The 25823-nt window shown below is 46.1% G+C and overlaps 1 protein-coding gene across 1 annotated transcript in view; it reads right to left on the minus strand.

Annotated features, from left to right (window-relative positions):
* The window catches only part of LOC140398145 (transmembrane protease serine 13-like), a 59571-nt gene that overhangs the window by 3040 nt on the left and 30708 nt on the right, over window positions 1-25823 (minus strand). Inside the window, exons 3-12 of the mRNA XM_072486458.1 lie at window positions 25063-25173; window positions 16137-16250; window positions 15911-16040; window positions 12903-13001; window positions 12151-12194; window positions 10654-10819; window positions 9961-10139; window positions 7818-7916; window positions 5741-5883; window positions 3649-3801 (exon numbers count right to left, since the gene is read on the minus strand). Of these exons, the coding sequence (XP_072342559.1) occupies window positions 3649-3801; window positions 5741-5883; window positions 7818-7916; window positions 9961-10139; window positions 10654-10819; window positions 12151-12194; window positions 12903-13001; window positions 15911-16040; window positions 16137-16250; window positions 25063-25173 (1238 nt within the window). The remainder of the gene's footprint in view (window positions 1-3648; window positions 3802-5740; window positions 5884-7817; window positions 7917-9960; window positions 10140-10653; window positions 10820-12150; window positions 12195-12902; window positions 13002-15910; window positions 16041-16136; window positions 16251-25062; window positions 25174-25823) is intronic.

Raw genomic sequence — 25823 nt, forward strand, 5'->3', positions numbered from 1 at the left:
CCCCTTAGAGATTGGCAATGCGAGTGCCACACAAAATATTACCCAGCGGGAACTCGCTGTAGACCGGACCAGCGATTTCAAAATCTTTCTGTTCAGAGGACCCTTCCCCTTCATGTTCCCTAAACACTGGTCGGGATCTTCAGGCTGTTTCCCGTGTTGGGATCTTCTGCTCTCCCCCCCCCCCCCCCAACCCCTCCCCCGCTGCGGGTTCCCCAGTGGCGGAGCGTGTGAACACTAACAGCGGCGGGATTGGAGGTTCTGCCGCTGGCCAATAGCAGGCCGCCACTGCTGCTGCAAAACACGCCGCGGAGCAAGGCCGGAAAATCCCACACACTGACCCTATCCTCGGTTCCAAACTCTGGAATTCCCTCTCTAATCTTCTCTACTCTGGGCGTTCAGGTCCACAGATCCTTAAAAGTGGCAGCACAGGTGGAAATGGCGGTAAAGAAAGCATATGGCATGCTTGCCTTCATAGGACGGGGTATCGAGTATAAAAGCTCAAACATTATGTTGCAATTATATAGAACATTGGTCAGGCCACATTTGGAATACTGTGCCCAATTCTGGTCACCGCACGACCAGAAGGACGTGGAGGCTTTGGAGAGAGTACAGAAGAGGTTTACGAAAATGTTGCCTGGTATGGAGGGTATTAGCTATGCGGAGAGATTGAATAAACTGGGATTGTTCTCCCTAGAGAGATGGAAGCTGAGGGGTGACCTGATAGAAGTTTATAAAATTATTAGGTGTGTAGATAGGGTGAACAGTTGGAGGCTTTTTCCCCAGGGCAAAATTTGAAATGACAATTACAAGGGGGCACAAGTTTAAGGTGAGGGGCGACTGGTTCAGAGGAGATATGCGGGGAAGGTTTTTTACACAGAGGGTGGTGGTGGCCTGGAATGCACGGCCAAGTGAGGTGGTGGAGGCAGATACGTTAGCGACCTTGAAGACTTATCTGGTTAGGCACATGAACAGACGGGGTAAAGAAGGATGCAGGCGGTTGGTCTAGATAGGACACATGATCGGCGCAGGCTTGGAGGGCCAAAGGGCCTGTTGCTATGCTGTATTGTTCTTTGTTCTTTGTACTCCCTCCTTTAAGATCTGCCATAAAACCTACCTCTTTGACAACATTTTGGTCACCTGGTTTCCTATCTTCTAATGTGACTCAGTGTTAAACATTGCTCGATAATGCTCTGGTCAATGTTTTACTATGCTAAAAGTGCTATGTAAATGCAAGTTGTTGTTGCAAGTCAATGGATGGGACAATCAGACACCCTGGCTTCAACTCACAAACTTCCTAAGGTCCCCCATTATCCATTTACCCCATCAACCTACGACTTCCACAGTCCTGCATCATCCATGACCGTATTATCACCTTCATCTATTTGCCTAATTAATGATACAAATAACAAGCTTGCATCGCTCATATCAGGGGAGGTTAGGGATTTGCGGCAAAGGTCTTCTTTTCATCATGATTTTTGGTCACACATTTATGTCAAGGTTTAATGATAAAACAGGCTATATATTTTTTTCAAATATTTTTATTCAAGGCTTTTTACATCTATACACAAGATATCGGAAGAGCAACACATCAACCTAAACAATTGCCGCAAATCCCCAACCACGCCTGATACCAACACCGCACCACATCCTGCCATCCCAATTTTTACCCTCTTATCCCCCCCCTCCAAATCACCCTCTCCCTCCCCCTTGCTGATCTCTCAATCCTCCTTGAAGAAATCAATGAGTAGTTTCCATCTCTGGGTGAAGCCCTCGAACGACCCCCCGCAAAGCACGGTAGCATTGTGGATAGCACAATTGCTTCACAGCTCTAGGGTCCCAGGTTCAATTCCCGGCTTGGGTCACTGTCTGTGCGGAGTCTGCACATCCTCCCCGTGTGTGCGTGGGTTTCCTCCGGGTGCTCCGGTTTCCTCCCACAGTCCAAAGATGTGCAGGTTAGGTGGATTGGCCATGATAAAATTGCCCTTAGTGTCCAAAATTGCCCTTAGTGTTGGGTGGGGTGACTGGGTTATGGGGATAGGGTGGAGGTGTTGACCTTGGGTAGGGTGCTCTTTCCAAGAGCCGGTGCAGACTCGATGGGCCGAATGGCCTCCTTCTGCACTGTAAATTCTATGAAAGCGAACTTGACTTTCTCCAACTGCAGGAATTCTGCCAGTCGCTGACCCACACCCCTACCTTCGGTGGCTCTGCATCCCGCCAGCACAACAGAATCCGTCTCCCGGCTATCAGGGAGGCAAAGGCTAATACATTGGCCTCTCTCCCCACCCCCCCCCCCCCCACCCCATACTCCCGGATCTTCCGACACCCCAAATATCGCAGCCTCCAGACTCGAGGCCACCCCCACACCCAGAACCTCGGCATCATGTCCGAGAATCCCTGCCAGATCTCCCTCCGTCGTGGACGCGGCCAGAACATGTGGACGTTATTCGCGCCCACTCCCCCCCCCCCCACACCCATCACACCTGTCTTCCACCCCTGCAAAAAACAGGCTATATAAACATTGAGAATAAAATTTGTTTTGGTTGGGTAAGGGATCAGCCATGGTCTAACTTGCCTCCTCCCGTTACTATGCATACCCCTAAGCAAAGTGTCACAAACCCTAGCTGCCACTGTGAGATGATTTAAGAAGCCTCCAAACTTCATCATAAAATAAAGTTACATCCTTATATTGCAGGCAATATACATTGACATTGACACAATTTACTCACTGCGATCAACATTGTATCATCATTGAAAGGTAGGTAATAAATATTTCTATTTATAGAGTGCCTGATTTGTCTTGGAAATGTGTTGGGAGACACTCACATTAATTGTTATATAAGTAGATAACCATGTGTGTCAATGAGTTGAAAGTTCTTTTGTGTTGCAATTTGACAATGAAAAATGTTAACCAGGCCATCAGGAGACTTTCACTTATTGAAGTAGAGATATGGATGGGCGCGATTTAATGGGACAAAAATAGAGTCACTTTTCGGTGCGTTTCGCGGGGTGTTTGTCAGCGCTGCAGCATCTAGAGAGACACCTCTATTTAACGGCAATTTGCCATTTATTTTGGCTTCGGTGGGGAATGCCTTGTCGAGACCACACTTTAATCACGTTCTGGAAGAGTGTTCCCAGATCGGGGCACCATTTTTAAATGCCGGCCCAATCTTTCGGCCCCTCTCAGCCACCCCACGTGGTGTGCAGACCTCACCATGGCAGCCAACGTACCTCTTATGGGGTCCTCGAGCCCCCACCCCCCCCTCATCCCATCTCTTAAGGGCAAGGCACCCCAGGCCTGACCCCTGGCATGGTCAACCTGGCACCTGAGCACCTTGGCATTGACAGATTGGCACCCTAGCAGTGCCCCTGCCAACCTGGCAGTGCCACCCTACTTTATTTCCTGATTTGGCAATGCCCCGACTTTCAACTTCTCTTCAAATTCCGCCATGGTTTCTTGCCCTCCCAACCTCCTCCGACCCTCTGTGCACCATCCCATTCCAGCTTCTCTGACCTGTCTGATTACATTCCCTGGATATCCTTGGGACATATCCTTATGTCAAAGTTGGAACTAGATTGCACGTCATTATTGTCAGACTCTCATCACAAAATACTTTCTCAAGTCAATATAAATACGAGAGTCATCATTACCTCCATTTGTGTGAAGATCCAGTCAGTGAGTTCTGTTACTCGGGCGTAAACACCTGGCTTGTTGGTCCGAGCACAGCCAATCCCCCAACTTGTAACCCCTGTCAGGTACCAGGTACCGGAAACTTCACATACAAGAGGCCCACCACTGTCACCCTAGGGTTTAAAGAGAAGAGATTTGCAGTGAGAGGTGTTATGGGCCAGGGTTTAGAGAACACCAAAGTGTATCATGGAGTTCGCCTCACCCACGACTTTTAATAGATTGTGGTTATGGGGAGCACACGGGCCCACTTTACAGGTGTGATGCAACAGAGAACTAAAGTACTTTTAAATTAAAACCATGTTTATTTATGAAACCAGTTAACACTTTATAAACCCACAGTAAACATCTTCACAACTATCAACACCTATAATCCCCACAGATACAATATTCGATAAATAACCCTTCATAACCTTCCTAACAACATCCATATGTTAAACCCTTTTCAAAGAAAGACAGCGGGTTTAAATTCTCTACAGAAACAAGTATTACTTTGAAATCCTCAAATGAGCTGAAGACAGTCTGTAGCTTGTAGAGAGAGAGCCTTATACAGCTGCTTGCTTTGCCTGTAGCTATCCAGCTCTGAAAACAAAACTAAAACACTCAGACACACACCAGCTTTTTGCTCAAAGCGAAAGTAAAAGTAGAGTTCCAGCTCAGCTCCACCCACACACTGACATCACTGCAGCTATTTGATAAACACCCATTTCTTAAAGGTACTCTCACATGACAGAGGGCAGCTGGTTGGAGCACGGACCACAGTCCCCATGCAAAGCCTTGGCGTTTGCTTTCAATGCTTTCAGGGACGGCAGTGGCGTAGTGGTATTGTCGCTGGACTATAGTAATCCAGAGACCCAGAGTCATACTCTGGGGACCCAGGTTCGAATCCCGCCATGGCAGATGGTGAAATTTGAATTAATCAAAATCCCGGAATTAAAAGTCTAAAGATGAACATGAAACCATTATCGATTGTCGTAAAAACCCATCTGGTTCACTAGGATATCTGCCAGTTTATCTGGCCTACATGTGACTCCAGATCCACAGCAATGTGGTTAACTCTTAAATGCCCATGGGGATGGGCAATAAATGCTGGCCCACATCCCATGCACGAATATTTCATTTAAATGGAGATGACATGAAGGTTTATCCTGTGCTTGAATAGTGGGCTGTGAGTTATGGAGAATGATATAGTGGGATACATCTTGTGAGAATGTGCTCACATGGGGTCCAGAGGCTCATTTGTGTAACTCACGTTCGTCCTAACTTGCCATGTCTTTAAGATTAATCATTGGAAAATTGTATCAATTGGGTAAAGCTATCTGTGTGTTTGATTGGACAATCCGGGCTTTCATTGAGTGAGACTGAGGGGCGAGATTAAAGCCTTGTTGTGGTGGTATGTATTAGGGGTAGTACGGTACCCAGTGATGCCGAGCGGCTATTGGTGGACAGACACTGGGCCCGGATTGGATCTGCCGCCTGCTGGCTCCACCCAGTAAGGCGGAGTATAAGAACCCGGGTTCTCCCAGCAGCCGCATTCTGTAACCGAGCTGCTGGGTAACAAGTCTGCGTAATAAAGCCATCGATTGACTTCATCTCTTCCCGCCTCGTGAGTGATTGTGCTACACTTGTCAAGTCTTCTGCTCAGTGTTTGCAAGGAAGCACCAGCCATGACTCGGTGGATGTCTTTGCATTCGAAGGATGTGCCTTTCCCACTCCAGAGATTTGAGCACAATATCCAGCCACAGTCCCGCTGAGTGAGTGCTTAACTGTCAGAGGTGCCGCCTTACAGGTAAAAGGATAACCTGTGGCCCCTCAAGCCATCCTCCCCCCCCCTCCAATGTAACATGGGTTAGCATTTTGTGACATGCCCATCTCTATGGATGAGACCACCCACTTGCTGCCAGCTCCACAAACGCCCACCACAATTGGGGGTGAGGTACTCCTCAGATTCAATTCATTTGGAACCCAGGTGAAGCCCGTCGATCTGACCCCCAATTCCATGCTGGGGTCCCAGAGGTGAATGGACGGATTTCCTGCTTTCTGACTATCACGCACCTGACAAGAATCAACTCCCCCGCCGAATTTTCCGGCACAGACCATCCGCTGCGTTATTGCTCCATTGTAATAACTTCGCTGGTTGCAGGTACCACTGCTGATTAAGTTGACAGTAGCTTCTAGAAGGATGCTTGAAGTTGAAGCTGAAATGCATTTTACAAAGGGTTATGGTCAGGACATCACGATTCCACTCATTAACTCCACCCTGAAAATGACGCGGACACCATCGTTTCAGACTGACCTGAACAACAGTTTCTGAAATGTAATCGTGCCCAAGTCAACCGCACTTACCAACAACAGTAACATGTGCTTCTGCTGGGCCTTTAACACAGGAAAGCATCCCAATATACTTCACAAGAAAGTGCTTTTAATCAAAATTTAACATCAAGCAACAGTGTGAGGTATTTGGTCAGGTGGCCAAAAGCTTGACCAAAGGGTTAATCTGAGGACTATCTTAAGGAAGGAAAGGAGCGGAGAAGAAAAGAGGTTTAGCTTGGGTATTTAGAGCTTAGAGCCCAGGGGCGTCATTCTCCGACCCCCCGCCGGGTTGGAGAATGGCCGTTGGCCGCCGTGAATCCCGCCCCCACCCCCGCCGAAGTCTCCGCTCCCGGAGATTGGGCGGGGGCGGGAATCCGGCCGCGCCGGTTGGCGGGACCCCCCGCTGGATTCTCCGGCCCAGATGGGCCGAAGTCCCGCCCAAGAATTGCCTGTCCCGCCGGCGTAAATCAAACCTGGTATTTACCGGCGGGACCAGGCGGCGTGGGCGGGCTCCGGGGTCCTGGGGGGGGGGGCGCGGGGCGATCTGACCCCGGGGGGTGCCCCCACGGTGGCCTGGCCCGCGATCGGGGCCCACCGATCCGCGGGCGGGCCTGTGTCGTGGGGGCACTCTTTCCCTTCCGCCTCCGCCACGGTCTCCACCATGGCGGAGGCGGAAGTGACTCTCCCCACTGCGCATGCGCGGGAAACTGACAGCGGCCGCTGACGCTCCCGCGCATGCGCTGGGAAACTGACAGCGGCCGCTGACGCTCCCGCGCATGCGCCGCATTTCCGCGCCAGCTGGCGGGGCAACAAACGCCATTTCCGCCAGCTGGCGGGGCGGAAATCCCTCCGGCGTCGGCCTAGCCCCTCAATGTTGGGGCTAGGCCGCCAAAGATGCGGAGACTTCCGCACCTTTTTGCCGGCGCGATGCCCGTCTGATTTGCGCCGGCTTTAGCGCCAGTCGGCGGGCATCCCGCCGTTGGGGGAGAATTTCGCCCCAGGCATCTAAAGGTTCGGCCGCCAGTGGAGGAGCAATTAAAATCTGAACTATTGAAGATGCCAGAAATGGAGTAGCGCAGAACTTCAGAGTTCTGACAGTAAAACTCCACCCAATCGTCTTTACTTTGATGTGGAGGCATTTTATAACTCAAGTTCACAATGCATATTTTTTATTTATTTTAATAAATGTTTTATTGAGGTATTTCTTTGGCATTTTAACAACAACAAAATCAACAATATACATAACAAGAAAAATATATACATAGTGCAAATTCCACCACCCTCCCCCACATGTCTCTCAATGCATATATTATGAGTCACGTATTGATGCCATTGACGTGAGTTAGAGCTCCCAATCGCTCGTCAGAAAGAGGGTATTTGGCATAATTAAAATGTCATTTACTTGTAAGATTGAAGATATGATCTACTGAAGGTGACTAGATTTTACACTTCCTCTCACGATAGCAGGCATCCAAAAACTCTCAAACAAGGTTTTGGGAAAAAGAAAAAAATACTGAAGGTGCTGAAAATCTGAAATAAAAACAGGAAGGGAGCAGCCTCGGAATGGCAGCTTTCCCTGTGGGGAGCCATTCAAATCTAGGTGGACTTTGGCGTGGCTGGAAAATCCCACCCACAGGTTTCCCAGCAGTTTTTGGTTTCTATTTTGCGAACAATGTTTGTCTCTTTGAATTAATGTTCCTGTGGAAGGCTGTTAAGCGGAAGAGATTGATCCTGTGCAAGCTCTGGGAATAGGACACCAGGGTACGGTAACCCATCCTCCAGAATACTCTGACTGACCGACAAACATACTTTTACTTACATGCACCTTCCCTTGTGTGACCAAAACCCGTAATCCAGCACGCCATTCCAGGAAGAAATTGTTGATCATGAGTTGGCAAACAGGCAGGCCTGACGTAATCTGGAAAAGTTACAACTCTGTATTAGCATAAAAATAAACGTCAAGCAAATCAAAGTGATTCATTAACACACGTGCACGCACACACACGTGAATCGGGACAGTGTAGAGAGAGCTTTACTCTGTACCCATCCCCGTGCTGTACCTGTCCTGGGAGTGTTTGATGGGGGCAGTGTAGAGGGAGCTTTACTCTGTATCTAACCCCGTGCTGTACCTGTCCTGGGAGTGTTTGATCGGGGCAGTGTAGAGGGAGCTTTACTCTGTATCTAACCCCGTGCTGTACCTGTCCTGGGAGTGTTTGATGGGGACAGTGTAGAGGAAGCTTTACTCTGTATCTAACCCCGTGCTGTACCTGTCCTGGGAGTGTTTGATGGGGACAGTGTAGAGGAAGCTTTACTCTGTATCTAACCCCGTGCTGTACCTGTCCTGGGAGTATTTGATGGGGACAGTGTAGAGGGAGCTTTACTCTGTATCTAACCCCGTGCTGTACCTGTCCTGGGAGTGTTTGATGGGGACAGTGTAGAGGGAGCTTTACTCTGTATCTAACCCCGTGCTGTACCTGTCCTGGGAGTATTTGATGGGGCCAGTGTAGAGGGAGCTTTACTCTGTATCTAACCCCGTGTTGTATCTAACCCCGTGCTGTACCTGTCCTGGGAGTGTTTGGTGGGGACAGTGCGGAGGGTCTTTACCCTGTATCTAACCCGGTGCTGTCCCTGTCCTGGGAGTGTTTGATGGGGACAGTGTGGAGGGAGCTTTACTCTGTATCTAACCCCGTGCTGTATCTAACCCCGTGCTGTACCTGTCCTGGGAGTGTTTGATGGGGACAGTGTAGAGGGAGCTTTACCCTGTATCTAACCCCGTGCTGTACCTGTCCTGGGAGTGTTTGATGGGGACAGTGTAGAGGGAGCTTTACTCTGTATCTAACCCCGTGCTGTACCTGTCCTGGGAGTGTTTGATGGGGACAGTGTGGAGGGAGCTTTACTCTGTATGTAATCCCGTGCTGTACCTGTCCTGGGAGTGTTTGATGGGGACAGTGTAGAGGGAGCTATACTCTGTATCTAACCCTGTGCTGTACCTGTCCTGGGAGTATTTGATGGGGACAGTGTAGAGGGAGCTTTACTCTGTATCTAACCCCGTGCTGTACCTGTCCTGGGAGTGTTTGGTGGGGGCAGTGTGGAGGGAGCTTTACTCTGTATCGAACCCCGTGCTGTACCTGTCCTGGGAGTGTTTGATGGGGACAGTGTAGAGGGAGCTTTACTCTGTATCTAACCCCGTGCTGTACCTGTCCTGGGAGTGTTTGGTGGGGGCAGTGTGGAGGGAGCTTTACTCTGTATCTAACCCCGTGCTGTACCTGTCCTGGGAGTGTTTGATGGGGGCAGTGTAGAGGGAGCTTTACTCTGTATCCAGCCCTGTGCTGTACCTGTCCTGGGAGTGTTTGATGGGGACAGTGTAGAGGGAGCTTTACTCTGTATCTAACCCCGTGCTGTTCCTGCCCTGGGAGTGTTTAATGGGGACAGTGTGGAGGGGATTTACTCTGCATCTAACCCCGTGCTGTTCCTATCCTGGGAGTGTTTGATGGGGACAGTGTAGAGGGGATTTACTCTGTATCTAACCCCGTGCTGTATCTAACCCCGTGCTGTATCTAACCCCGTGCTGTATCTCACCCCGTGCTGTATGTAACCCCGTGCTGTATCTAACCCCGTGCTGTATCTAACCCCGTGCTGTATCTCACCCCGTGCTGTATGTAACCCCGTGCTGTACCTGAATTGATGTTAAGGACGACTGCAACAGAGTATGAAAAGTTCACTCACTAACACCGGCTCTGGATCATCAGCATGAAAGATATTTTGTTACATAGATTTTGTTCCAAATACCCAGCTGATTAAGGGGGTCGGTCACATTGTAAATAAACTTGAGAAGTTTGCGCAGGGAATCTACGACCCGCAGATGTGTCCTCCTGTTCCAGTGTATCATTAATGCAGAATTTAACAATCATGGTATCAGATAAAACATTGGTCAGGGGCAAGTATCCTTAATGTGACATTACCTGTAAACTGCAATGGTCGAGTGAGCTTCATCAAAGCAATGTCATTATCATTCGTATCCGAACTGTACCCTCTGTGAGTGACAATTTTCGAGACAGAACTTTGAGTGGCTTCAAGGAGCTGATATTGAGAAATGAAACCACTGTACAGCCTCCAGTTAGATGTCTTATAGCTATCATCCCTGCAATCGAAGGAATATCGGTTATAGGCTCAAAGGACATAGCTTTTTCCTTGCTCTCCTCATGCTGCCCTTCTCCACCACCCCTTTCCTCCTCCATCTGGATGACCTGCAATGGCAGGAGAGAGGATGGAGGGTCCACCTTGTGAGCTTCCCTCTGAGCTTGCACATTGGACCAATCACATCACTAATTTGTTATTTTAACTCAAGGTCTGAATGGGGGTGAAGTGTCAGTGGTGTCATCCCCACCCGGCTAGACCCACCACAAACTAAACCAAGGGTCAGAAGACGTTCAAGTTAAGGTTTAAAAGTTCGAATGAGATTTCCTTGCAATGCACAATCCGGAACCCACAAGCAATTCTTGGACTTTTTCCCTTAACCCAGGGCTTTCGCTACACCCAACAATCTCTCCTTCTCCACTTTAACAATCCCCTTTGGCCTATTGTCCATTCAGCTTTAAGGTTGAAGGCTAACATCACCATTGTCTCCTTCACAAAGAGCCAGGAGTGATACTCACTCGAAGAAGCAATGGCTCGCGGTGATGACCCAGTCCTCGGAGATGATGGTTGCACCACACACGTGCCGGCCTTTGTAATAGAGGCTAACTTGCCATGGCCAGTAGCCCAATTGGGCTGGCGATCCACCCACGATTCTTGTTGTGGTCTTTATCCTCTTGCCACAGTCTATACACGCAAAGAGATTTTATTCAGAGTGACATTCATAAGAAATGGTTGTTTTGATTTGTGGTTGCAGGAGATTTTTCCGATTGCGTCGATAGCTAATAGTTTCTCACACGTCCTTCCACATTGAAGGAATATTCCAGGGCATTGTACTTAGTAAACTCAGTCACCTGGCAGCATTTAATCTGAATCATCAGGTAGCATTTAATGCCCGCACTCGTGACAAACTTGGTAAAGGGGACGCAGTTAATTAGGTCGGGTTTTGACAGGAGGGGGCCACACCACGCTCCTGCCTCCAGCCTGGGGCAGGATGTTGTGCAGGGATTCGGTCCTGCTGCCAGTTGAGGCCCTGCCGATGTTGGTATTAAGCCAACAGTGGGTGGGGGGGTTGCCATTCTTGGACCATGGCAGGCAAACCCGTGCGGGGTTTGGCGGAAGATCAAGGGAACGACCATCGGGAAGTGCGGGTGAGCGTGGGCGCTGAGGGATAAACCCCCTGTTCTTGCTGCCCTGTCAAACCTCCTTCCCCCTGAGACCCCTTCTCATCACCACCCACCTATGGCCTGGAACACAGTGATGATCCTGGGCCTCAGGTGTGTACCGCCTCCCTGCTGCTCATTAGAAATGCCAGAGTCTGACTGGCTGGCAACTTTTGAAAGGGCAGCACGGTAGCAGAAGTGGCTAGCACTGTTGCTTCGCAGCACCGGGGACCTGGATTCGATTCCCAGCTTGGGTCACTGTCTGTGCGGAGTCTGCACATCCTCCCTGCGTCTGCGTGGGTTTCCTCCGGGTGCTCCGGTTTCCTCCCACAGTCCAAAGACGTGCAGGTTAGGTGGATTGGCCATGATAAATTTCCCTTAGTGGTTCTGAGGGGTTATTGGGTTATGGGTATAGTGTGGAAGTGAGGGCTTAAGTGGGTCGCTGCAGACTCGATGGGCCGAATGGCCTCCTTCTGCACTGTATGTTCTATGTCTATCTGCTCCTTGGCGTCCTTGATCCTGAGGAAAGCCCTTTGCTATTCAGTTAAGTACATAAGTGGTGCTTAATTGGGTGGGCTGTAAAATACTCTCCAGCAGGCAGCCACTTCCATTAAATACAGCTCATAAGCACTGCGAAAGCCTGGAAACATGGGGCTAAACGTGCTCGCTATAGGACTTTGTTCCCAATTAGTTGAATCGCATCCTATATCTCTCCCGTGCTACACCTGCCCTGGGGGTGTTTGACGCCTGCAATGTGTTCCAAGACCTGAATGGATCTAATTCTCCAGCACTGATACATTAACATAAACAAAATTAGAGCTTAAATTAATTTGGTTTGAAGAGAATTAATCTTACCAATGCATTTGAGAAAGACAGTATCTTTGGTGGTACATTGGGGGCTGAAACACAAAGACCACTCATTATAATAATAATAATATTTTATTGTCACAAGTGTGAAGTTACTGTGAAAAGCCCCTAGTCGCCACATTCTGGTGCCTGTTCGGGTATTGAACCCGCGCTGCTGGCCTTGTTCAGGCCAGCCGTCTAGCCCACTGAGCTAGACGGACAAACTAACCGGCTATTACACACCAGAGTCACAGAGATAACTCATTGCACATCGATCTGATGTCGCCTTGGATTCTCTTAACCAAAATGAAATTGAAGTAAATACCCTTCCATATTTTCTCAGCACCATTAAGATAACACCTAATGCAAACTGCGAGATGGCTATCATAAGGAAAAAAATTGTTGACATCTCCAATACTACAGCGAATTTTCTCCCTCCCTCCTCTCCTGAACAAACTGGTTGTCCAGGGTTTTAGCTCTCTGGGCTGCAGTTTTCTGCCTCAGTCCCATGTTTAATCTTTATGTGTATACCTGGACGGGCAGGAGGGCAGCACATAGTGAAATCCGACTTTTGTCTGCCTCCTTAATCTGGAGTCACGCACGCAAAGCTGGAACCGGATGCCTCTGAGGTCACTCACAGCACTGCTCCAGCCAACCACACCCACTGCAGCACACAGCAGAAGATGGAGATGAAACTGGCCACCCTCAGAAAGGCCCCCACCCCCTCCAATCCACCTTCAATTTAACATCTACTGACATACCTGTTGCTCAGGAGGCTTTGGATTTTGGTCCCTTGCTTGGTTGAGTTGACCACAAGGCTTGAAAAATGATCTTCGGTCATTTTCCCAGTCTGGTAAAAGCTGTCGAACAATTACACAATGTGAACGTTGTTGGCTCCAGAGACAAGATATTTCCATGTCCCCTTCCTATAAAATATTACTGTCTCTCTTATTCACAACAAAAACACAAACTAGCATTTATATATTGCCTTTGAAGTAGCAAAACGTGCAGCGACGTGGAATATACAGGACAGACCCCTCGCCCCATCAGTCCAGGTCAGCGTTCGTACTCCACTCGAGTCCCCTCCTACCCTTCCATATCTATCAACACAACCTTGTACTCTCTCCTCCCTCATATGCTAGTCTATATTCCCCTTAAAGGCACCTGTACTATTTCCTTCCAATGCTCTCCGTGGTATCGAGTTCCACATTTTCCCATTCTCAGGTGAAGATATTTTTTTTTAATTTCCCCGTGGCGACTATTTCACATCTATGGCCGCCTGGTTCTGCTCTTTTCCATGAGTGGAAACATTTCCCAAACACTTCACAGAAAACATTAATAATCATATATTAATATATATGGCTAGCCATGGGTCATATTTCCTTCTATGAATCTGTCAAGTTTTGATTGGAGGAGGGGTTGGTCATGGGTAGAGTTGTAGAGGTTTTAATACTCTTTTAACGAAGGTGCAAGAGGGGGCAGGCGGGAGGAGGGGCGGGGAGGGTGCGGGAGGAAGGTGGAATTGTTCAGGGGCAGAATTGCAGAGCTTGGAGCTTGGGAAACTGAAGGCTCAGGCCTTGGGGATGTCCAGGAGGTGAAAATTGTAGACGTGCAGAGATCTCAGAGTGCTGTGAATCTGGAGGAGATCACAGAGATAGGGAGGGGTGAGGCCATGGATGGATTTACAAAACAGGAATCAGAATTTCCAAATTGAGCTGTTGCCGGGAATATCCAATAGGTGATGGGTCTTGGATGATGATAATATCAACACTATTTCAAACAACAAAATATGTAAATAGTGATGGTTAGCACTGCTGCCTCACAGCGCCAAGGACCCGGCTTTGATTGTGACCGTGGGTAACTGTGCGGAGTCTGCATGTTCTCCCCGTGTCTGCGTGGGTTTCCTCCGGGTGCTCCGGTTTCCTCCCACAGTGCAGGTTAGGTGGATTGGCCATGATAAATTGCCCCTCAGGGTGGGGTTACAGGATGGGGGATTGGGCCTAGGTAGGGTGGTCTTTCGAAGTGCCGGTGCAGACTCGATGGGCCGAATGGCCTCTTTCTGCACTATTGGGATTCTATGATTCTATGAATACCTTCAAGCACCACTTTGTGAATCAGCATTGTTTGGCAGAGATATGAAAGACATACAAATTCCAAATTAAATTTTAACCACACCTTCTATCATAGCTCTCAACCCTTTCCTTCTCCAATTCACCCTATTCTGTGTTTATAATAAGCAAGTTTAAAGTACTTTCCTGGAACTAATTCCACAATTCTATTCTCTTCCAGGTAAAGAAGTTCCCACTGAAATTCCCTCATAATCCACCCTTCCTCATTTTAGAAACTACGACCACAGGGAAAGAGATATTGATTAATGGAACATTAAATAGAGCTGGAATATAAAGGGGAGGAGGTTCTGCTACAATATGAAATTCTAGTTAGACCAGAAGTGCAACACTCTCGGCACCACACCTGTGTTCGCGTAGGAAGGACTTGGTCCACCTGAAAGTTATCAAGGGCTGAAAGTTTCAATTCTGTGCAGAAATTACGTACCAGGTTTGCATTCGTTGGGATATGAAAGGTTAAGGAGTGGTTTGACTGAGGTTTGTGGGGTTTAGAAAGGAACTGATAGTGTTTACATAGTAAGGAATCTTTGTGTTGGTGCCAGAGTCCAGGCCAAATGAACATAAACTTAAACCAGAGCTAGGCCATTTAAGGGACAAATTAGGAAACATTTCTTCACAGTAGAAGTTTGAAACCCTCTTCCACCAAAGCAGTAGATGCTAGCTCCTTTAATAGTATTAAATCTGTGATCGATAGATGTTTTCCTAAAATCTAATGGACATGGAACTAAATTGGATTGATTAATTTGAAATACAGATCAGCCTTGATCTCATTGGATCTGGTCATGGCTCATCTGCATTTCAAAGTCATTTCCCTGCCTGCGCTCTGTACCCTTTGCTAGCATTAGCAACGCAATCAATTCATCTGCGAGATCCAGGATCTCGGAATAGACATGGAGCACTCGCTGGCGTTAAGGCTAAAACGGTGCCCACCAAACGGCTTACGGTAATTTTCATGAGTAAACTGACACAGTGAATGCCGGCAGAGTGGGCTTCACCGGCTGTGTACATATGCATGCTTTCCAGCAGGAGGCGTCGCACAGTGACCAGCTTGATTTCTCTTCACAGCTGATTGGTCAGTATGCCAGAGGTCAAGGCCGTACAATCCAGTCACTTTTATACTCCATTTTTCGTGAATACAAAAGTTCTTGGTTTGAGTGACCCTTAGCCACCTACCTCTCGTAGACAGTTTATAGATTATCAAAGGGGCAGCAAAGTAGCACAAGTGGATAGCACTGTGGCTTCACAGCTCCAGGGTCCCAGGTTCGATTCCCCGCTGGGTCACTCTCTGTGCGGAGTCTGCACATTCTCCACGTGTGTGTGTGGGTTTCCTCCGGGTGCTCCAGTTTCCTCCCACAGTCCAAAGACGTGCAGGTTAGGCGGATTGGCCGTGCTACATTGCCCTTAGTGTCCAAAAAGGTTAGGCGGGGTTATTGGGTTACGGGGATAGGGTGGAAGTGAGGGCTTAAGTGGGTCGGTGCAGACTCGATGGGCCGAATGGCCTCCTTCTGCACTGTGTGTTCTATGTTCAAAAGCACGCACCACCCACACCCCATTTTAAACCCATTAACATCCCCATACCCCATTAGTAGACCCTCAATGTTCATATATCCATCACCCCAGTTCAAAGCTATTGACCCTCATACCTCCTGTACCCCAGTTGTCGACATGCCTTCTTTGCCAAAGGATTGTTCCAGGCTGTGTAACAAACGGGGAGCCATCTGTTGGATTGCCATCCATAGACCTCGAGCTGTGATCTGGATCCACTGAATCGCACTGTCGGAGGGTGGGGAGGGAAAGAAGAAAAATTCAGGTCGCGGTTCATTCACATGGAACATGGTTGTTGAGTCACTGATGGTTGAGAGATCTTACCACAGCCCAGCTCATCACTGTTGTCTGTACACTCACTGACTCCATTGCACCTGAACACCACGGATGAGCAGTGATGGTTGACGCTGCCTGTTGGACTGTCCTTCACAAACTTAACTAACAGGAGGAAGCAAAGCAAAAAACCTGTTCAAGTGGAATCAATAGACTTGGAGACGTACATGTCCCTGGAGATTATACAGAGAACATGGCTAAAAGATTAAGTCATTAGGACGGGTACAAAAAGCAGGTTCATATTCCCTTGACTAGAGCATAAAAGATTAAGGGGTGATCTAAATGAGGGGTTAAACACGATTGAGGGATTCAGCAGCGTTGATTGAAACTATTTCCTCCAGTGGGGGATTCCCGAACACTTGGCGTTAACTCTAAGGAAATAGAGCCGGGTCATCCAGGAGTGAGGTCAGGAAAGAGCTCTTCACACAGAGGGGAATGGAAATCTATAATTCTCTGCCCCCCCCCCCCAAAAAGCTGCTGAGATTGGGGCTTAATTCAATATTTTAAAACCGAGATTGACGGATTTTGAATAGTTAAGGGTAATAAAGATTATGCGGGCGGCACGGTGGCGCAGTGCTTAGCACTGCTGCCTCACGGCGACGAGGACCCGGGTACAATTCCGCGGTGAGTTTGCACATTCTCCCCGTGTCTGCGTGGGCCTCAACCCCACAACCCGAAAAGATGTGTAGGGTAGGTGGATTGGCCGCGCTAAATTGCTCCTTAAGTGAAACAAAAAGAATTGGGTACTCTAAATTAGTCAAAAGAAAATACAAATTAAAGGTTCGGGAACCAAGGTGGATAAATGCAGATATGACACAGCAATGATCAAATTGAACGGTGCAACAGGCCTGAGGGGCTTCTCATGCGAGAGTGCCTGTAAGAACTGGATGTTTAAGCAATGTACCTTTAAGAAAACAGTGATGTCATAGAGTGGGTGGAGCTCAGCTCAGTCCAGCCATTTTGCAGGGTGGTTTTGGCAGTTTGAAAAGTGCCTGGCTGGTTTTGCTGAGAGCAGTTTAAAAGTAGAAAGTGAGTTTGAGACAGCAGCTTGAGAAGTTCTGTTTTGCTGTGATCTGCTTGAAGGGAGAAAGCCAGGTTTGAGAAAGCAGCGTGGGTGTGTCTGTGGGTTTCCAGAGAGCTGCATGAAAAAAGCAAGATGCTGGAGCTGAAGTCACCCAAGCTAATATATCTCTGCCATGCTACAGAAAAAATATATATCCTTTAACCTGATGTGATTTTGTTTAAAGGTGTTAAGTCTCTTGGCAGTTTGAAGGAACATTTTAAGGAGTTATGTACTGTTGCAATATTTTCTGAGTTATCTTTGAAGTAAGGGGTGTTAAGAGATCCAATGTTAATTTAAGATGTTAAGTTGAGTTCAATAAACAGTGTTTTGTGTTTAAAACCCCACGTGTCCATAATTGTAATCCCACACCTATCAAACAAGCCATGTGCTAGGAAAATCAACAAATCCATAAAAGGGAGAGGTTGGTTGAACTCCAAGATACATTTTGGGGTTCTGAAAAGGCCTCACCCATAACAATTGGTGGCTTGAGGGGGATAAAAGTCTATCTATTGGATTGGATTTTGTGAACTTAAAGACAGTGAAGGATTGTTGCTTTTCCGGTGTGGTATTTTAGTTTAAGTGGGCAGAGTGTTGTGAACAATGGCTCTTTCAGAGGCTCAGAGGATTTTGGGGGCGGACAATGTCACACGTAGTACCTTATGGACAGAAACGGAAAGCAGACTGTTAGATTTGGCAAGAACATTGCAGTTAACATTACCTGACAAAATGCGAAAAGATGAGGTAATTATGGCGGTGGTTAAGCATTTAAAGTTGCCTGAGATAGAGTTTGACTCATTGGGAATGGCAAAAATTCAGTTGCAAATTAAACAAATGGAACATGAGAAAGAATTAAAGCGGCTGGCATATGAGAGTGAGAGAGAGGAAAAAGAAAGAGAAAGAGAGTGAGAGGAAAAAGAAAAGGAGAGAGAAGAAAGGAGAAAAGAAAGAATAGCCCTAGCAGAAGAAAAAGAAAGGGAGATACAGATCAAGGAAAAAGATAAAGAGAAGGAGTTTGAACTTCAGAAAATGGCCATGAAACATGACAATCAGTTAAAATTGGCAGATGTACAGTTGGATGATAGTGATGAGGATAGTGAGAAAGAGTGTCATAGTCAAAGGATTGGTGGGAATCTATTTAAATATGTCCAAGCATTGCCAAGATTTGACGAGAAGGACGTGGAAGCCTTTTTCATTTCATTTGAGAAGGTAGCTAAACAAATGAAATGGCCACAGGACATGTAGGTGTTACTGATTCAAACAAAGCTGGTAGGTAGAGCTAGTGAAGTGTTTGCATCACTACCGGAGGAGGTATCTGGATCGTATGAGGAGGTGAAGAAATCCATCTTAAGTGCATATGAGCTAGTGCCTGAAGCTTACAGACAAAGGTTTAGAAAGTTAAGGAAAGAATTTTGTCAAACATACATGGAGTTTGAAAGGCTCAAACAGAGTAATTTTGATAGGTGGATAAGGGCTTTGAAAATAGACCAAACGTATGAAGCTCTCAGAGAAATTATACTTTTGGAGGAGTTTAAAAATTCAATTCCTGATGTAGTGAGAACTCATGTGGAAGAACAGAGGGTTAAAACTGTGAGATTAGCAGTGGAAATGGCAGATGGTTATGAATTAGTTCATAAATCAAAGATTGGTTTCCGACATCAGTTTCAGCCGGTGAGGGATAGAAACTGGGGACATGAGAAATACTCAAGTGGTAAAGGTAAAGGTGATCTGATGGGAGACAATAAAGAGAGTGTACCTCAGATTAAAAAAGAAATCCAGGAGGGTGAAAAAGAAATGAAAAGTTTCAAATGTTTTCACTGTAATAAACTAGGCCATGTAAAGTCACAGTGTTGGTGGTTGAAGGAGAGCACTGGGAAGGCTGATGTAGTAAAACAGGGTAAGACAGTGGGGTTTGTTAGAGTGGTAAAGGAAAGCCCAAGGGACGCGATCGAGGTGCAAACGATTGTACAGCATGTTCAAGAAGTAATTGTTAAGAAGGTGCCAGATGACTTTAAAGAATTTACTTGTGTGGGTAAAGTTTACTCATGTGTATGAGGAGGAACAGGTAAAGAAGTTACAATTTTAAGAGATACAGGGGCTAGTCAATCTTTAATGGTAAGAGATGAGGAATTATGTAGTTTGGGAAGAATGTTGCCAGAGAAGGTGGTGATATGTGGAATTCAGGGTGAGAGGAGTAGCGTTCCATTATATAAGGTATGGTTGGAAAGTCCAGTGAAGAGTGGTGAAGTGGTAGTAGGAGTAATCGATAAACTATCTTGTCCAGGAATACAGTTTATCTTGGGTAATGATATAGCTGGATCGCAGGTGGGAGTGATGCCTACTGTGGTTGATAAGCCAGTGGAAAATCAGACAACTGAAATGTTGAAAGACGAATATCCTGGGATTTTTCCGGATTGTGTAGTAACAAGGTCGCAAAGTCACAGGTTAAGACAAGAGGAGAAATCAAAGAGTGAAGATGAAGCTGAAGTGCAATTATCAGAAATGATTTTTGATCAGATGGTTAAAAAGAACAAGAGCAGGTGGAGGATGAGGCGGATATTTTTAGTTCAGGAAAATTGGCAGAGTTACAACAGAAAGATGTAGAAATAAAACGGATATATCAGAAAGCATATACGGAAGAGGAATCTGAGAGTATACTAGAGTGTTATTACCGTAAAAATGATATCTTGATGAGAAAATGGAGACCTATACATATGCAGGCGGATGAAAAGTGGGCAGAAGTTCATCAAGTAGTATTGCCGGTAGGGTATAGAAAGGAGGTGTTGCGAGTTGCACATGAGGTACCAGTGGGAGGTCATTTTGGGAATAAGGAAAACTCAAGCTAAAATCCAGATACATTTTTATTGGCCTGGACTACATAAAGATGTAGTTAAATTTTGTCAATCATGTCTCACATGTCAAGTGATAGGGAAACCTCAAGCAGTGATAAAACCAGCGCCCTTAATACCCATTCCAGCATTTGAGGAACCTGTTACAAGGTTCCTAATTGATTGTGTAGGACCGTTTCCTCAAACAAAAAGTGGGAATCAATATTTTTTGACTATAATGGATGTGTCTATTAGGTTTCCAGAGGCCATTCCAGTATGTAATGTTACAGCTAAAAGGATTGTGGAGGAGTTACTTAAATTCTTTACTAGATATGGACTACCCACAGAAATTCAATCGGATCAAGGAACAAATTTTACTTCAAAGTTATTCAAAGAAGTTATGGATAGCTTAGGAATAAAACAATTTAAATCATCTGCGTACCATCCAGAATCGCAGGGAGCGTTAGAAAGGTGGCATCAGACATTAAAGAAAAATGTTGAGGGTGTATTGTCAAGATTATCCAGAGGATTGGGATAAAAGAATCCCATTCGTATTGTTTGCAATTAGGGATGCACCTAATGAGACTACCAAATTTAGTCCTTTTGAACTAATTTTTGGTCATGAAGTAAGAGGACCACTTAAATTGATTAAGGAAAAATTGGTGGGTGAGAAATCGGAAATTACACTATTGGATTACGTGTCAAATTTCAGGGAACGATTAAATAGAGCAGGTGAATTGGCTAGACAACATTTGAAAGTTGCACAAAATGTGATGAAACAGGTAGCGGACAAGAAATCCAAAGTTCGTAGTTTTGCCAGTGGGGATAAAGTTTTAGTGTTGTTACCAGTGGTAGGTGAGCCTTTAAAAGCTAGGTTTTGTGGACCTTAGCAGATTGAAAGGAAATTAAGTGAGGTGAATTATGTGGTAAAAACACCAGATAGAAGGAAGACTCACCGAGTGTGTCATGTGAATATGCTTAAAAGGTACTTTGAAAGGGAAGGAGAGAAAAAGGAGGTGAGAATGATTCTAACTCAAAGTGACAAACCAAATCCAGATGACTGAATTTGACACACCTCAAATTAAATTGGAAAATGAGGATGTTCTCAAAAATTGGGATGAATTGTTAAGTTACTTCCAGAGGAAAAATGAACTGACCTGAAAGAGTTATTGATATCACATGGGCAAGTTTGTAGAGATAAATTGGGAAGTACTAAAATGGCTATACATGATGTTGATGTGGGAAATGCTGTTCCTATCAAATCCACTTATGCTAAGAAAGCACATTATTTCCCTTCGTCTTGAGGGTATCGAAAACTCCGCAAATTTCCATATAGACTTAATCTGGGAGCAGAGCCTAGTGGGAAAGACAGTAGAACAGCAATGGCAGGAGTTTCTGGGAGTAATTGAGGACACAGTACAGAGGTTCATCCCAAAGAAAAGAAAGGTTATCAGAGGGGGGATTAGGCAGCCATGGCTGACAAAGGAAGTTAGGAAATGCATCAAAGCAAAAGAGAAAGCCTATAATGTGGCAAAGAGTAGTGGGAAGTCAGAAGATTGGGAAGGCTACAAAAACAAACAGAGGATAACAAAGAGAGAAATAAGGAAAGAGAGGATCAAATATGAAGGTAGACTAGCCAGTAACATTAGGAATGATGGTAAAAGTTTCTTTAAATACATCAAAAACAAACGGGAGGCAAAAGTTGACATTTGGCTGCTCCAAAATGACGCTGGTAATTTTGTGATGGGAGACAAGGAAATAGCTGAGGAACTAAATAAGTACTTTGTGTCAGTCTTCACAGTAGAAGACATGAGTAATATCCCAACAATTCCGGAGAGTCAGGGGGCAGAGTTGACTATGGTAGCCATCACAAAGGAGAAAGTGCTAGAGAAACTAAAAGGTCTAAAAATTGATAAATCTCCGGGCCTAGATGGGCTTCATCCTAGAGTTCTAAAGGAGATAGCTGAAGAAATAGTGGAGGCGTTAGTTATGATCTTTCAAAAGTCACTGGAGTCAGGGAAAGTCCCAGAGGATTGGAAAATCGCTGTTGTAACCCCCCTGTTCAAGAAGGGAACAAGGAAAAAGATGGAAAATTATAGGCCAATTAGCCTAACCTCGGTTGTTGGCAAGATTCTAGAATCCATTGTTAAGGATGAGATTTCTAAATTCTTGGAAGTGCAGGGTCGGATTAGGACAAGTCAGCATGGATTTAGTAAGGGGAGGTGCAAAGGGACTTGGGAGTCCTAGTTCAGGATTCTCTAAAGGTAAACTTGCAGGTTGAGTCCGTAATTAAGAAAGCAAATGCAATGTTGTCATTTATCTCAAGAGGCTTGGAATATAAAAGCAGGGATGTACTTCTGAAGCTTTATAAAGCATTAGTTAGGCCCCATTTAGAATACTGTGAGCAATTTTGGGCCCCACACCTCAGGAAGGACATACTGGCACTGGAGCGGGTCCAGCGGAGATTCACACGGATGACCCCAGGAATGGTAGGCCTAACATACGATGAACGTCTGAGGATCCTGGGATTATATTCATTGGAGTTTAGGAGGTTGAGGGGTGATCGGATAGAAACTTACAGGATAATGAATGGCTTGGATAGGGTGGATGTAGGGAAGTTGTTTCCATTAGCAGGGGAGACTAGGACCCGGGGGCACAGCCTTAGAATAAAAGGGAGTCACTTTAGAACAGAGATGAGGAGAAATTTCTTCAGCCAGAGAGTGGTGGGTCTGTGGAATTCATTGCCACAGAGGGCGGTGGAGGCCGGGACGTTGAGTGTCTTTAAGACAGAAGTTGATAAATTCTTGATTTCTCGAGGAATTAAGGGCTATGGAGAGAGAGCGGGTAAATGGAGTTGAAATCAGCCACGATTGAATTGTGGAGTGGACTCGATGGGCCGAATGGCCTTACTTCCGCTCCTATGTCTTATGGTCTTATGGTAATCCTTTAAAATTGGCACAGGTTAACAGAGAGATTGACAGTATGCTGACGATTGGCATAATTGAAGTGGGTTGCAGCCAATGGAGTTCACCCATAGTGATGGTACCTAAACCAGACAGTACCCAATGGCTGTGTGTGGACTATAGAAAGGTGAATGCAGTTACAAGAACGGACTCTTATCCTGTCCCACCATTGAAGGATTGCATGGAGAAAGTGGGACAATTTGCTTTTACTTCCAACTTCTAGACATGGAAAGAGCATTTAAAACATCGTATGGAATTCTTTGATCGACTTCAGGAGGCGGGTTTGGTGATGAACCTAGCCGAAAGTGAATTTGGAGAAGCCCGAATCACTTTCCTTGCGGAGTTTCCGATACTCTAAGACAAAGGCAAATAATGCAATTTCTTAGCATGAGTGGATTTGATCTAACATTTGTGCAAAAGTTTTGTGGCATGATTAATCCACTGATGGAATTGCTGAAGAAACGTAAAAATATTTAATGGACAGCGGACTTTCAACAGGCATTTGACTGCCTGACAGCTGTGATCACCAATGCTCCTGTATTGGAGAATTGCAAGAGACTTTGTGGTCACATTGAACTAAATTATCTGATTCTGAAGAGAAATGCCGAGGAGTGGAGGAATGGATGGATCGTGCAGAGACTTTGTTCAAATAGACTGTCAATCGAGAAGGATTTTGGTTGGAGGAAGAAGAGCAAAGAAAAATGAACTGTATTATTATACCTGTTTGAGTGTGCTGTTTTCTTTAAAGGAAAATGTATATTTACTGTGTGCATTTCTTAGTGGATGGTGCAAAAGTGAAAAATGAAACCATCTTGAACCATTCTACAGAAAAAATATATATCTTTTAACCTGATGTGATACTGTTTAAAGGTGTTAAGTCTCTTGGAAGTTTGAAGGAACATTTTAAGGAGTTATTTACTGTTGCAATATTTTCTGAGTTATCTTTGAAGTAAGGGGTGTTAAGAGATCCAATGTTTATTTAAGATGTTAAGATGAGTTCATGGAATAAACAGTGTTTTGTGTTTAAAACCCCACGTGTCCATAATTGTAATCCCACACCTAGGGAACAAGCCGTGTGCTAGGAAAAGCAACAAATCCATAAAAGGGAGAGGTTGGTTGAACTCCATGATACATTTTGGGGTTCTGAAAACGCCTCGCCCATAACAGGCTGAATGGCCTTCTTCTATCTGGTTGTTGCACGGTGTGGGTTATAGCTGGCACAGTGACAAGAGATTCTGAAGGCTCCCAAATCCGTAACATACAAGAACATGTTATGTCCTGTAACTAGCTGTAGGCAATACACTGGATATTTACTCTCCATAATTGCTGATGACAGTCACTGAAACAGAAATAAAAATAATCGCCTCTATTTATATCGTACCCATAAATCATCAAAATATATCAAAGTACATTCCACATTAACGTCAGGCAGCCCCTGTGGGCAAATAAATAAGATGAGTGTTTTTTTGTGCTGCACTGACCCTCTGACGGAACACCCTACTTTGACATGATCAGCCATGGTCCCATAGAAACCCTACAGTGCAGAAGGAGGGCATTCGGCCCATCGCATCTGCATCGACCCTCTGATGGAGCACCCTACTTAGACCCATGTCCCCACCCCATCCCGTAAGCCAGTAACACCGCCTAACCTTTTGAACCCTTAAGGGGAGATATATCATGGCCAATCCACTGAACCTGCACATCTTTGGACTGTGGGAGGAAACCGGAGCACCCGGAGGAAACCCACGCAGACACGGGGAGGATGTGCAAACGCCACACAGACAGTCACCCAAGACTGGAATTGAACCTGGGTCCCTGGCACTTGTGAGGTAGCAGTGCTAACCACTGTGCCACCTGAGGGCTGAATGACCTGCCCTGATCTTATGCTCGTTACCCATTCCCTCTTTGCCATTATCTGGTGCCAGATTCATCTGTCGGACTGTTTGAGCTTTCCTCCGGAGATTCACCGTTTTATTTTACACCCCCCACCTCGCCTTTAGTGACCTTTGCCATCTACCCAGAGTTGCACATCTCACCCAAAGACACTAGTTGCTGTGGTTACTTACAAATGATCCAAACTCCAATTCCCAACACACATAAGATGACGAAGAGGGAGATGACACAAGAGTACGTTTTCCTCTTTGGATTACAGGATCGAGCAGGCTTCCTATGCGGGACTGCAAGAAGAAAAGGAGAAACATGAGGGAGTGCACCAAAGAGCAACATCATTCCCAGTCCTTTGGCTGTATTCATGTGGCGGTTCCCCAATTGTCCGACGTACATTTGCTGTAAGCACTTTGGGAATCCGGGAGAAACCTTGTAAATTACAGCAAGTAAGAGGGGAATCCCAAAGAACAAAGAACAATACAGCACAGGAACAGGCCCTTCGGCCCTCGAAGCCTGTACCAGTCATGATACCAACCTTTACCTAAACCCGCAGCGCTTCCTTGTGCCGTATCCCTCTATACCCCTCCTATCCATGTGTTTGTCAAGATGCCTTTTGAACGGCATTAATGTATCTGCTTCCACAACCTCTCCTGGCAACGCGTTCCAGGCACTCACCACCCTCTGCGTATAAAACCTGCCTCGCACATCTCCTCTGAGCTTTGCCCCAAGGACCTTAAACCTATGCCCCCTACTGACAGACCCCTCCACCCTGGGAAAGAGTGCCTGCCCATCCACTCTATCCATGCCCCTCAGAATCTTGTAGACCTTTAACAGATCACCCCTCAACCTGCGTCTTTCCAATGAAAACTAACAATGAATCCCCAACAATTCACGCGAAACAGAGAGTAGCTGTAAACTGTGCTTTAATCGACTAGAACAG

The sequence above is a fragment of the Scyliorhinus torazame genome, chromosome 21 (assembly GCF_047496885.1).
Source record: "Scyliorhinus torazame isolate Kashiwa2021f chromosome 21, sScyTor2.1, whole genome shotgun sequence".
Lineage (NCBI taxonomy): Eukaryota > Metazoa > Chordata > Chondrichthyes > Carcharhiniformes > Scyliorhinidae > Scyliorhinus > Scyliorhinus torazame.